General features: G+C 33.7%; 2 protein-coding genes across 3 annotated transcripts; both read right to left on the bottom strand.

The window, feature by feature from the left end:
- Window positions 1–4,484: 4,484 nt before the first annotated feature.
- On the bottom strand, window positions 4,485–12,529 carry LOC107828791 (uncharacterized). 2 transcript variants are annotated; one of them, XM_075244082.1, is made up of 5 exons: window positions 12,164–12,529; window positions 8,112–8,436; window positions 5,411–7,142; window positions 5,203–5,321; window positions 4,485–5,103 (listed from the first exon to the last, which is right to left on the bottom strand). In XM_075244082.1, the coding sequence occupies exons 3-5, from the start codon at window positions 5,763–5,765 to the stop codon at window positions 4,642–4,644; spliced, it is 936 nt and encodes a 311-aa protein (XP_075100183.1). In that variant the 5' UTR covers window positions 5,766–7,142; window positions 8,112–8,436; window positions 12,164–12,529; the 3' UTR covers window positions 4,485–4,641. The 2 variants fall into 2 exon arrangements, with proteins under 2 accessions (XP_075100183.1, XP_075100182.1); XM_075244081.1 differs by lacking the exons at window positions 8,112–8,436; window positions 12,164–12,529 and having other exon boundaries at window positions 5,411–7,357.
- Window positions 5,907–7,132, bottom strand: LOC142175712 (uncharacterized). The gene is made up of 3 exons (XM_075242690.1): window positions 6,760–7,132; window positions 6,092–6,663; window positions 5,907–5,969 (listed from the first exon to the last, which is right to left on the bottom strand). Exons 1-3 carry the CDS (start codon window positions 7,130–7,132, stop codon window positions 5,907–5,909), a joined length of 1,008 nt encoding a protein of 335 aa, XP_075098791.1.
- Window positions 12,530–13,765: the final 1,236 nt, after the last annotated feature.

Below are 13,765 nucleotides of genomic sequence, written 5' to 3'. Positions count from 1 at the left end.
CCAAATCATCCCAGAATCGAGATTCAAACTCCTTAAGATGTTCCCAATCTATTCTAATGACACTCACTCAAAAAAAAAGAAGCAAAAATTTAACCTTTTTTAGCTACAAATAGCTAATTGGCTAATATTAGTAATATTTTATAAATTGACCAATTTTTGTAATAAACTACTTATAAATGAACATAACTGATAGATTCCCATATTTTACTAGAGAAGACTACACAACCTACCTATGAGGCGCAAACTAATTACCCGTATTTGCCCATTTAAAAATTATTTACAATTTCTACCTATTTGATCCAAATCTATTTTCGGACTACCTATTCCTCTTTCTCCCTTGAATTTGTTTTACTCGATATACCAAACAGTGCATTTTCCCATTTAATTAAACTCCCTAGCTTTCTCTTTGTGAAAAAGTATGAAATCCATTCAATAATCCAATAAGCTACCTTCGTTCATGTTGCGGTGCATATTTGCCTTCGCATTTAAAGTATAAAATATTAAAACACCCAGCTTCATTTTTGCAAGCTTACTTAGTAGATATTACAATTTGATAACTAAATAATTTGGTCTTTCTTTATTCTAGGTAGCACATACGATTACTTAATATATTAAGTTTCCCAAATCTAATTTTTGTGTATGTATGAAGACCCACCATTATTGAGCTTGAAGCCCATGAATTTGAAATTTTATTTTGAAGTTTATTATTTGATTCGAAGTGGGTGCTATAAAATATTGCTTATAGTACCATCGAGTAAGTTCAACAGATCTAAATTTTTGTGTGTATTTTGATATCCACCATTATCGGGCTTGAATCCTTGGCTTAAAATTGTTATTTTGAAGATTTCTTGTTTGATTCAAAATGGGTGTTGTTAAATATTGCTTATAATACCTTCTAGAAGTTCATATTGAACTTTGATAGCATTTGGAGCTGATTTGAGGTGATTGAGATCGAAATTTTTAGCTGAAAATCGAATAGTATATAGTTACTCAATAGTATACTGCTACTTTGGGTGGCCATTGTCAAAGGGGAAGTTAGTGGCAACTTGGATACAATATATTGTAGGAGTATATAGATATAATGCAACAATATACTGTTATAGTATACAATATACTATAACAGTATACTATAATAATATGCAATATACTACAACCGTATATTGTAATAGTATACAATATACCATAATAGTATATTTCGACTGTTATTTGTTGAATCATCTAGGTGCTATTGTGCAAAGCTAAAGTCATGATTATAGCAACATTATACTATTATAGTATATAATATAACATTATACCGTAATAAATAAGTCTTTTTATTTTTTTTTATTTTTTCCAACTAGGTCCTTACAAATATTTTCTTAAATGAATTTTTTATGGAGTTGCATGAAAATAATATTCATTATATAAGAAGTAGGTGTTGGAAGACATAAAATAGTAATATACTTATTTGGTATATTTATATGCAGTTTTGGTATATATTGTGACAAGTATTTTATAATAACATTAAATACTAATATGCCATTTTATTATACTAATACACCATGTTATATAATGATATATAATTTTGGATCCTATGTGCTAGAAATATTTACAGTAATACATATATTTAAAAAAAAGAAAAAAATGAAAGATAAAAAGAAAACTAGAAATAAGATATACTATATAGATTATTTTTTTTATAATTGATATGGAGAAAAAGAAAAATATGAAACAAAGAAGGGAAAAAAAATACTCTATCAGTTATTTTTTTATTATATAACAAAGGGAGAAAAAAAATAAAGAAAAGGATCAAAAGAGTGGTGATCATCAATAAGTATTCTATGATCCATGGAATAGGTAGACCAGGTAGATACTTTGGTTTGGGTAGAGGCGGGTAAATTATTTGTGTTGGGTAGGTATTTGTGAACTTATCCCATTTTACTAACCAAAAAGATAGTTTGGACCCATTTAAATGGAAGAATCTTGACTAAGCCCAAATTCCTTGTAAGTTGTCACATAAGAGACAAACAAATACAGCCTAAAGTAAGATAACAGAACTTCCAGGCTTCTTACTATAATAGAGTACATTTTATTAAAAACTATAGCAATGGATGTATTAGGTGCAGTTGCACCCATAGCCTAGACTCGAACTACATACTATAGTGGTGCATACAAAGTAACAGTTGTATTCTGTATCGAGACTTCAAATCCTGAATCCGCATATTCATTAAATTACCGAACTTAGGAGTTTGATCTGCAGGGGTTTTGTTTGCTTCTCAGGAATCCATTTTTTGCCATGTTCCAAAATCGTAGAAATATTCCACAATCTGCTCTGTTCTCAACTGCTTCATCCCTAATTTGTGAGCAAGAAATTCTCCTTGAAGCTTTAGCATTTTGCTTATATACACCTCCCAAACACTTGCTGTAAAAAGGAGACTTTAAAACACCAGAACTTTTGGGAGAAAATGAGCCAGCCGATGCTTTGACAAGGGCACGATTTAGCTGTTTGGCAACAGCTTGAAGTTCAAATGAATCGTAGAGATCGCTGCCATTGTGTCGAGGGCTGAGCCTGAACATACATGCCGGAGTAGCAGCTGCCATTTTTCATTTATTTCTTAATTTGGTGACATGAATTGATCTTCATCTAATTGTAAAGATATATAGTTGGAGTAACGAATACGAATATTCAACTCGTTACGTTGGAGGTGACGAACTTAGTGAACGGAGTTCACAACGAAATCTTTCGTTCATTTTTATGCTTTATTGTTGGCAGTTTCGTTAGTTGCTAATTAATCCAGGCTTTGGGATAATACACTATCAACTCGTACACAACAACAACAACACTAATTTGTGATTGAATCAACTACATACAGATCAACGCTTTGTAAAAAAATTATAATGTGTATTTATTTTTCTATGAGAAAATAAAGTTATAATGATAATGTTGAACCCACTTAATTGTGCTAAACATAATACACAACTCATTGGTAAAGTGGGTTCAATTGTTTTTAAAGGATCCTGAGTTCGAAACCAATCAACAACAAGTACAACTCTTTTCCAATATAAGCTGTTTCTATATTCATTAGGAAACAGAAACCTATACGGTTTTTATTTCTTTTTTTTATTTTTAAATGAAACTATAATCTAAAATGAGTATACCTAAGTTGCACATTTTGCTTCTTCTTTTTAAGGTGCAAAACTTATTTCTTTGTACATTACTTCTTCATATGTTTGATGAACTCGCTTGGTTAAAATCCTGAATCCGCCACTGACTAAATAAATCCATCCGGTTAGTATATGTAATCAGTGGCATACCCAAAAAAATTTATAGAGTCAGTGTTAATCTATTGTCCTAATTCGGCTTATACATCGGTTTGGAGTAAGGGTGATGGAGTTTTAAAGCTTTACTACTACAACAAATTGATGCTGACTTCGCACTATTTTATAAATGGGGTTTATGTATTGAATACACACGTTAATTTTTAGAAGAATATTATTTACAAACATTCTGTATTTATCACTTTTGATGATATTTTAGGCATTTTTAGCTGTTCCCAATTACTATTTTTAACTACATAGTACCTTTGCTCTATCATTAAATCAACCTTAATTGCTACTAAGATGACATAAATATATATATATATTCGTAAACATTTAGCATTAAATCGTTATTAATTAACATATGTGTTGCACATGATACTAAATAAAAGCAAAGAAAAAAAAAATAATGTTTGGATGTTTATTACTTATCTTTATACTTCATGTAAGCATGATAATATCACTTAGAGTTGGTAAAATTATGACAAACAATGTCAAAATATTAATATAAACACTTGTATACTAGTTCTAGTCAAGAACAAAGGATTCAGGATTTAATTAGGTTAGTGGTTTCGAGGGGGTAATATACATATACACTTTTATGCATATGTATAAAATGTCTCAGTCGAGAACAATGGGTTCGACTGAATCCGCTACAACTATATCTACCTCTGAGTTGTACACATACTCTAGTTAGATACAGATTCAGGATTTAAATTTTATGTACATAATTGTGGAAGTTGTCAATTCAATTGAACTTGCTTCTAATAGTTAGTAGCGAGTAAATGTTGGACATAGTCTTTTACAATTTGAATAAAAGAAAATAACCCTGCAAAGATCTTTTGTTGTGTGTTTTCTCAAATCTTTTGTATGTAAAAATAAATATCTCTCGAAAAAGATGTAAAAGGGAAAATAAATTTGGAGAGGGGCACAAAACCAATTGGCCCCAAAACTAGCCATAAAGAGGAGAAAAGTTAGAAGTCTCCGGTCAAGAAACTAGCCATAAACATAAAGAGAAGAGTAATGTTGGAAAATTAAAAATCTCAAAAGAGGGTGTTGCTATCAATTTGCTGTCAGTGTCTTTTGCAGCTAGTAGGGATAAGTGTATCTTTGAATCTGCGGTAAAGCCAATATGTCAGTGTTTTTAAGAGCGAGAAGCGCAAAAAAGCGACAAGGGCTCGCCTCGCTTCAAAAGCAAAGCGCACGCTTTATTAAAGTGAAGCGCAATTCTTAAAAAACATAATGTAAACCTTGCAAAGACACAATATAAAATTATAAATAATCAAAAAGTTCAAATTGTCAAAATCAAAGCTACTAAATTACTAGGATCAACCTCTTATTCTTCTACTCTTCTTGTTCTTCTTCAAGATTGTCAAAATCTTGAATTCCTCTATTATCTTCATATTGCTCGTCATCTTCCTCCCCTCCCTCCTCTTCCTCTTCATGATCACTTTCATCTTCATCAATTAGGGACAGGGATCGACTTGTAGTAGCCACACTTTTTCCCTTCCTAATCGAGCTTGAACTTGAAGTATTCCACCTTAAACCATAAGTATTCTCCCCAACTCCACTAGCAACCGCAACATCACCCCAAGTGAAATTAGAGTCGCCTTCAAATACTTCTTCATCTTCACAATTTTCGGGGACTCTGGGTAGCCACTCATTAGCCTCATCAATATTGTCCAAAAGAATTGGATCAATTAGATTGCGGTGGTTGTAGCGACGCCTCAATGCTCTATTGTATTTTATGAACACTAGATTATGGAGGCGCTTCAAGGTTAGTCGATTCCTCTTCTTTGTATGAATCTGCAAACAAGATGTGTCAACTAATTAGTAGGAGTTGGGACAATTGAGATATAATTTACTTTTATCTCAAAACACAAAATAATTCTTTTTATTTCTCACGTGTTCAAAAACGCTCCAGTTCCTTTCACATCCGGATGAGCTACAAGTTAAACTTAGAACTCTGATGGCGAAAGTTTGTAAATCCGGAGTCTCTACACCATACGGGTCCCACCACTCAACTATAGAAGTGAAAAAAAAAATTCAAGAGTTAATAAGTATAAAAAATACATTAAAGTTAGAGCTATAAAATATAGAAGCACTTGGTCACCTGGCAATTTCGTCTTTCTTTGTTTAATAGCAAGTCGGAGCTTAAAAAGTCCTTCAGCTGCCTTGTAAATAGCAAGCTGATCTACTATCTTTTCTTGCAAGTCTTCATCTGGGGTCAACTTGATAACAACCTTATGGAATTCTGTCCACACTTCTCTAGCCATTGAATTATTCTCATGCTGATCATAAAAGAGTGACGGGTTCAGAATAAGTCCAGCTGTATGCAAAGGTCTATGAAGTTGCTCACTCAATCTTGCATCAATGATCTGAAAGACCTTTGCATATTTCTGCTCATCAGTGAATGATGCTTGAATAGCCTCCTTGGCCCTATCCATAGCTTCATAGAGGTAGCCCATTGGTGTTTTTGCTCCCCATCTACCAAACGGAGTACTTTAACCAAAGGGCCACCAATTTTAAGAGCATGAAGGACATTATTCCAAAAAGAATAAGAAAGAATAATGCGTGCAACATCTTTCCCTGTACTTTCCTTTGCAAATTTACTCTTGCTCCATTCCTCTGAAGTGAACAACTTTCTCAAATTGGATTTTTGCAAGTGGATACTATGTAAAGTCAAGAAAGCAATGGTGAACCTTGTCTTGCCCGGTTTCACCAAATTTTTTTGTCTGGTGAATCTTCTCATCATATTCAATAACAAGGGCCGCTGAGAAATATAAGAATGTACCCTAACGCCCTGGCCAAAAACTGTAGAGAAGGGTTTTTCCTTGAAAATGTCCCCGAAGATTAAGTTGATACAATGAGCCGCACATGGAGTCCAATAGACATTCTTGTACGCTCCTTCCACCATGCCACCCGCTTTCACATTTTCACTCGCATTATCAGTGACCACTTGAACAACTTTGCTTGGGCCAATCTTTTCAATGGTGTTCTGAAACAAGGTGAACATTTTGATGTGGTCAGTGGATGAGTCGCTAGCATCAATGGACTCAAGAAACAAACTTCCCTTGGGAGAATTCACCAACACGTTAATAATCATTTTCCCAGTTCTTGCCGTCCACTTATCCATCATAATGGAGCAGCCATACTTGTTCCACGCAACTTTATGTTCCTCCACAATTTTATTAGTCTCCTCCACTTCCTTATTTAGATAAGGACCTCTGATTTCATGATAAGTGGGAGGCTTCATTCCAGGTCCGTATTGACCAACGGCCTCAATAAAGTCTCCAAAAGTGTCAGTATAGTTGACGCAATTAAAGGGGAGCCTAGCATCATAGACCCATCGTGCAAAAGCTCTAACTGCACGATCCCTCAAAATGTCCTGAGCAATTTTTTATACATCTTTTCCACCGCTCTTTCCTTCCGGCTTCTTTGGGAAATAGCAATCTATAGGACCTTTAGTCCTGCTCGTACCCGTCGATCCATGGCTTGAAGAGATTGCATCTCTTCCCCGTTTTGTTGGAAGTGACAATTCTTCAATATCATCATCACCATCATCATCAAGATTGGTCACCAATGGTTGATGACTCATTTGATTTTTTTGCTCCTTCTTCTTCTCAACAAAATTCTTTATTTCATCCCTCACCTCCGGTGGACATTTCGGACAACTTGTGACGTTTCTATCGCCACCAATAAGATGGAATTTAAAGCGATAAATTCCACCCGTTGTAATCTTGTTACAAAACTTGCATACAATATCTGTAATCTTCTCATTAACTCTATCGCCATATCGCCAAGCCGGGTCTTTATCTTTCGATCTTTGAGACATTTTGAAATCCCTATTAAGATATAAGAAAATACATAATCAAATAAACTGAAAATACATATAATATATATAATAATTAATTTTATAAACCGAAATACACATTAAAAAAATCAAATAAACTAAAATATAACATATATAATTTTCTAAAATGAAATACATATAAAATTAATCAAATAAACTGAAAACATAACATATATATAATAATTAATTTTATATACTGAAAAATACATTAAGAAAATCAAATAAACTAAAATATAACATATATATATATATATAATAATTAATTTTCTAAATAATAATTAATTTTCTAAAATGAAATACATATAAAATTAATCAAATAAACTGAAAATATAACATATATAATAATTAATTTTATATACTGAAATATACATTAAAAAATCAAATAAACTGAAAAATATAACATATATAAATAATAATTAACTTTATATACTGAAATATACATTAAAAAATCAAATAAACTAAAATATAACATATATATATAATAATTAATTTTCTAAAATGAAATACATATAAAATTAATCAAATAAACTGAAAATATAACATATATAAATAATAATTAATATTATATACTGAAATATACATTAAAAAATCAAATAAACTGAAAAATATAACATATATAAATAATAATTAATTTTATATGCTGAAATATACATTAAAAAAATCAAATAAACTGAAAAATATAACATATATAAATAATAATTAATTTTATAAACTAAAATACATATTAAAAGTAATAAATAAGAAGAATAAAAGGGGGGAAAAAAACAAAATGGGTTAGAGATAAAAGGAAGAAGAAGACGCTGAATTCTGAACAGTGCAAACTGGACTGTCAGAGATAAACGAAGAAGAAGAAGGAAGAAAGAAGGAAAAAGAAAGAAAAAAAAGCAGAATCTGACAGGAACAAGAAGAAGAAAGAAAGAAGAAAGAAAAAAAAGAGAAGAAAGGAGAAGAAGAAAATTACCTGGACTGGTCAGCAATGTCGATGAAGTTGAACCCTAAGCTTTGGTCGACCTCGATCGAAGAAGAGAGAAGATGAAATGGCCAATTTTTGTCGATTTAGGGTCTGTTTTGTATAATAAAAAAACAGACCCAAAGTTTTTTTTTTTTTTAAAAAGGGCCCTCTGCGCTTTTTTAACAGAAGCGATCGCTTCATCGCTTTACTCGCTTCGTCGATTCCTCCATTGAAGCGTGCGCTTCCCTCGGTCGAGTAGCCTCACGCAGCTAGAAGCGACACTGGGTCGCGTCGCTTCGCGCTTAAAGCGACGAAGCGATCGCTTTTCTAAACACTGCAATATGCACTATCAATCGATCAATGGACTGTGCCTCGTTCAATAAACGAACTGCACCTCAATCCTAAACTAGGTGACGCGAACTATGTGAGTTCTGAGTTCTCTTTACGATTATTCAGTCCGGATATGAAATATTTTCTTTTGTTATGCTACGAAGTTTTGGTTAGAAAATATTATTTGAGAAAGGAGAAGTTAAAAGGGATCAGCAAGTCTGAAACTTCTATTTTTGATGCACAAATGATAACAATGATGGTGAAGACTGGAGACCGAGGAAATAAATTTGTTAGAAAGAAAACTACTCGATGCAGAAGATATTAAAAGAAGATCTAAAGATTTTAATTGGAGAACGAGGTAGAAATAAAAATTTGCAAAAACAGAAGAAAATTATTAAATGAGACAAGAACTAGAATCAAACTCAACAAGTGAAGCTTTTCTTTGTTTTTCTTTATCTGTTCTGATAGTAAGTCTCCCCATTGCTTCCTTGAGCAACAAACTAGCGTACCAGCACCTCTTACACACTTGGGTTTTTGACTTCAATCAGATTCAGAGAGATTAATCATAGTTATCAGAATTCTAGACTTTAGTTTCGAGCAGTAAATCAGTTTCACATTGATAAACATGAAAAGCAGAATATACTTGGCCACATATATGCAGACAAAGTTTTGAACCTAAAGGCAGTTATGATACAAGAGAGCAAGTTTCCTGACATAGCTTTTCATTAAAAGACTTATAATAAACATGCTCAATTTTTGCAAGCAATATGCACCTTTGATTCTATTCATCTCAGATTTCACGAATCTGTTTGCTACACAGGATTGATTTCAAACATACAACTTTTGGAGGTTTTTCCAGCATCCAAGACAGTCTACCTACTCACAGCATAGTTAGCCACTTCTCATTCACACAACTAGAGAAAAACCAAATTCTCTACATAGGAGATAATCTATTCTGTAAACTAGGATCTTATGTTAGTGCAACTACAGATGATTCGCTCTTTGAATCCTTCTCATCCTTCTTCTTGGGGTTCTTCCCCTTAGTAAGAATCCTGTTTTTCTCATGACTGCCAAACTTTGGCTTTGTGATCCCGTATTGTCACACAAGGAATGATATCCTTACAGCATCATTGACAACATTAACTTAGTTTTAGCCCCCCAAAAATACTAATACTCTCCATTTGAGCATAAATGAAAAAGGAAGTCACTTGCATGGGTAAAAAACCATCTATTTGGTTGATATATCAGAAGATGGAGGAGCCTTGCTAGTGGCAGCAGATGAGCAACTTGTTGATCCTTCAGCTTCAACAAGTTTCCGGAGTCTATCTTGAAGGACTCGAACTCGATTCTCAGTTTTACGTAGCTTTCTCCATCTATAAGCAAACCAAAGCTCAAATCCCCCATATACAACTATATATGAACCCCAAACATAGGGGTAAGTTTCTGCATTCTCTTTGATCTTCTGGTACTGTTGTTGTATCTTGTCTGCCCAATTAGTATATGAGTAACTTTCCAACTGTTTGTCTGCTGCAGTTGGCTGTTGACTATCTTCACTTTTTTTCGGAGAACTCATTGCTGGTCCTTTATTTACCGCCTGAATCAATCCTTAGAAAGAGCAAACCACGGCGTAGATGTTTTGTCGCTTGGCTGCAGAAAAAGTGCACTACTTGGTTACGTAGAGCAAGAACATCATAAAATACTACAAATACCCGAAGATTATTTGGTCTTAACCCTCCCTAGAAGGCAGACAATGTTCTCCAATACTTGGTTACTTTGACGCTTTCACATTTGCAATTTGTTACGAGTTATTACATAGTAGTAATACTTAGTACATGTTATGATGCAAACAATTTTTGGCAAACATCGATCTAAATCCGAAGATACATCTTAACCCCATATCCAAGATACGCTTCATCATATCTGGAAGGTTTCACCAGGATAATGCTAATCTCATGCTTTTTCTATTTCACAATATCTATGAGATATTGTATACTATTAAAAATTTCTACATAATTTCAGAGAAACAAATAAAGAGACCTTGTCTCTGAGCACACTGAGAGGCAAGGATAGAACTCTGATATCAAAACCCCAAATCATGAAAAAATGTCTATCTTGCCTTTTCAAAAAAGGTGCTTGGAAAGGCAAGGATAGAACTTCATAGTCCATAGTAACAACTGATTTGGTCACTAATTGAGTAATGGAAAGTTAAATACAGGGCTCGAGTTTGTTAGTTGTTTGGATTGGGTGTTGTTCCAATCAATTGGAAACATCAAGAGGAGTTCAAAACTTAAATTTGAAGTGATTTGGAGTAGATTTGAACTAAGTTTGAGTTAAATTCCAGAAGAGAATCAAGGATGAAGACGAAGTCAGTTTTAGTATAATAATGTATATGGGTGTATAAACACCTCTTATACACTATTATACACTTTCATACCCCTTTATACAAGCCCCTGTAAACGAATTTCTTTCACGATTTTCAGTTGCAATTCACGTTCAAAACACGTCCAAATCTCCTTTAAATGGCTTCAAATTTTGTATATAACCTCCCTTTACTATTTCTAACAAGTCTAAATAACTCCCACTCCAAAATTTTCACAAAAATGATATTCGAAATTTAAACCTGCTTATTTAAGCTTATTCAACAATGGTGGATTACCTTAAAAATCTAATTTTCACTGCCCAAATAGATTTTATTTGTTGAACTAATGTTTGAGTCACAATTACTGAATCTAAGATTGGATTAGAAGCATGAGCATGTTAAAAAAGAAATTGAATAGCAATTTCGAGAACCTATTTGGAGTTGGATGTTGAATCTTAGCCTATTATTTTTGGGCTACAACTTTGCAAAGTTAACTATAGGCCACCTAGTTGCAATGCACGTGTGAGTTGTATTTATGTGTAATTCCCTCACTTTTTTTGATAATCGACAAATCCCTCGGGCCAATGGCGCAAGGCCTGAAACTCAATAGATAATGGCATGCCCTCTACCCTTCTCCACTTTAATATCAAGCTTTTTTTGCGTTAGGGTTGTGCGCCTAATCCGCACATCATGTGTTACGCTCTTACTACTAGAACAAACCCATGGGGGCAATGATCGACACTTCAACTAATATTTTGAAATGTAATTCTTTCTCCATTTTATATACCAGAAAAATTGTGACTTAAAAGGTCAGCAGAGGATTCAAAAAGACTTGCTTTTGATGCTCCGCTGTACCGACCAGCAGCGGGATGCTACTTACGAGCTGGTCAGGGACAGGTTCAGGTCACTCTTTTGATGCCATGACTAAATCACATTTCAAATAATCTAAAATTTACTTTTAAGACTACTCTAATCACTCCTTCTGTCCAAACAGATCGGGACAGAGGGAGTTAGCTTCATCAAATTGGAGCTTTAATTCGTAAAATACCCAAATAAACTCTAAAACTTCGTACCTTCAAACAAACCTTGATCTTAAATGGTGTAAGTTTGGGTGGGGTGGGAGGAAAGGGGAGCGGTGGTAGGGTTCAAGGAAGGGAAGAATTAGAGCTGCAAATACTAGCACAGCATATCATGAAGAACAGATTCAGGCATTACATCACATTGCTAGTAAATGAACGGCATTTTGGTTCATGCGGAGATAGGTCGAAGCAGTAAATTCAAGCCAGAATAAGATAATCACTAAAAGCAAACAAATTTTCATATTAGACCAAAACTGAAAATACAGATGTGAGAGAAGAAAATAAAAACATACCTAAAGCAGTAAAACAGCACTAATGACCAAGCAAAGGTCTGGAAATAGAAGATGAATCTCGAGCTCCCGGCAGCGCACAACAGCAACAAAGTTTCTTCAGCAAACCCAGAGAAATCGACACCAAATTCCAGAAATATTGAAGCCAATCCCTAAAATTCCAACTTCCTTTTTTTTATTTTTGTTCGAAACTCTTTTTTTTCGGATTTTTCCAGATCTCTTTTTTAATTGCAGAGTGTTTCTGCGTGAATGCTAGTGTGTTTGTGTGGATCAGGGATGAGTGTGAATCTGTGTGTTTCAGCCGTGAGAATGAAAATGAGAGAGTGAAGAAGGAAAGGGGGAGGCGACTAGGGTTGGTAAAAGGGGGGTCATCCGTTCTTTTTAAAATGAGGAGATTAGGGATGTTTTAATGAGTGGGGATGGGGAAACGACATCGTTCTGTGTCTGAACGGCGTCGTTTCTGAAGTGGGGATATGGACCGGTTTTGGGTAGTGGGCTGGGGCGAAATTGGGTTTCTAAAGGGGATGGGCTCAGATGCTGGCCCAATTCGGCTAATTAAGCCCCAAAGTCAAGCTTCTCTATCTCGGTATTTGCAGCCGTATCCTATATTTGCGCCACCTTTTAACCAGTATCCTATTTTTTAAAATTATTGATTTGGTAGCCATCTCACAAAAAATCCGTAATAATATGACAATTATACCCCTGACAAAAGATATAAAACGATCTCCTCCTCTCATCTCAGCAACTTTATAAAAAAAATCAGAAACTTGTCCAGATTCATCTTCAGAATCACACTTGCATGAAGTTATTTCACCTTGAAGCCAAAACTTAATGCTAATATAGCATGAAGTTGTTTCATCCTTAAGCTAAAACTTCATGCTAATATAGCATGAAGTTGTTTCACATTGAAGCTAAAACTTCATGCTAATGCATGCTGAAATTATTTATCGTGCAATCTATAGTTTTATCATGAATTTCATCTGAAACTCCACTCTAAACATGCTGAAGTTATTTAGTTCATTTGCTAAAACTTCAGACTAAACATGCTGAAGATATTTAGTTCATTTGCTAAAATTTCAGACTAAACATGCTTAAGTTATTTAGTTCATTTGCTAAAACTTCAGACTAAATATGCTTAAGTTATTTAGTTCATTTGCTAAAATTTTAAACTAAACATGCTTAAGTTATTTAGTTCATTTGCTAAAACTTCAGACTAAACATGCTTAAGTTTTTGTCTTGTAGTATGTGATTTTCTAATGAGTTTTTGCTAATGCGTGCTGAAGTTATTTAGTTCATTTGCTAAAATTTCAGACAAAACATGCTGAAGTTATTTAGTTCATTTGCTAAAACTTCAGACTAAACATGCTGAAGTTTTTTAGTTCATTTGTTAAAATTTCAGACTAAACATGATTAAGTTTTTGTTTTGCAGTATGTAATTTTCTAAAGAGTTTTTGCTAACGCATGCTGAAGTTATTTAGTTCATTTGCTAAAATTTCATACCAAAACATGCTGAAGTTTTGTAACGCAGTCTACAGTTTTGTCCTGACTTTTATCTGAAACTTCAGTCTAAACAAGCTGAAGTTTTTTAGTTTATTTGCTAAAACT

Source organism: Nicotiana tabacum, chromosome 22 (genome assembly GCF_000715075.1).
Source record: "Nicotiana tabacum cultivar K326 chromosome 22, ASM71507v2, whole genome shotgun sequence".
Classification (NCBI taxonomy): domain Eukaryota; kingdom Viridiplantae; phylum Streptophyta; class Magnoliopsida; order Solanales; family Solanaceae; genus Nicotiana; species Nicotiana tabacum.
Note: the sequence above shows the minus strand (reverse complement) of the source record. Positions and strands in the feature narration are given on the sequence as shown.

Bases quoted from the DNA above. Each gene is read 5' to 3' on its own strand.
- LOC142175712 (XM_075242690.1), bottom strand. From the start codon at position 7,132: ATGTCTCAAAGATCGAAAGATAAAGACCCGGCTTGGCGATATGGCGAT. The intron at 6,664-6,759 runs GTCCTATAGATT...GGGATCGTGCAG, and splicing joins GGGTACGAGCAGGACTAAAG to TTAGAGCTTTTGCACGATGG. The intron at 5,970-6,091 runs GTACATTCTTAT...GACTTTACATAG, and splicing joins TTTTTGGCCAGGGCGTTAGG to TATCCACTTGCAAAAATCCA.
- LOC107828791 (XM_075244082.1), bottom strand. From the start codon at position 5,765: ATGGGCTACCTCTATGAAGCTATGGATAGGGCCAAGGAGGCTATTCAA. The intron at 5,322-5,410 runs GTGACCAAGTGC...TCACTTCTATAG, and splicing joins AAGAAAGACGAAATTGCCAG to TTGAGTGGTGGGACCCGTAT. The intron at 5,104-5,202 runs GTGAGAAATAAA...TCTTGTTTGCAG, and splicing joins ACTGGAGCGTTTTTGAACAC to ATTCATACAAAGAAGAGGAA.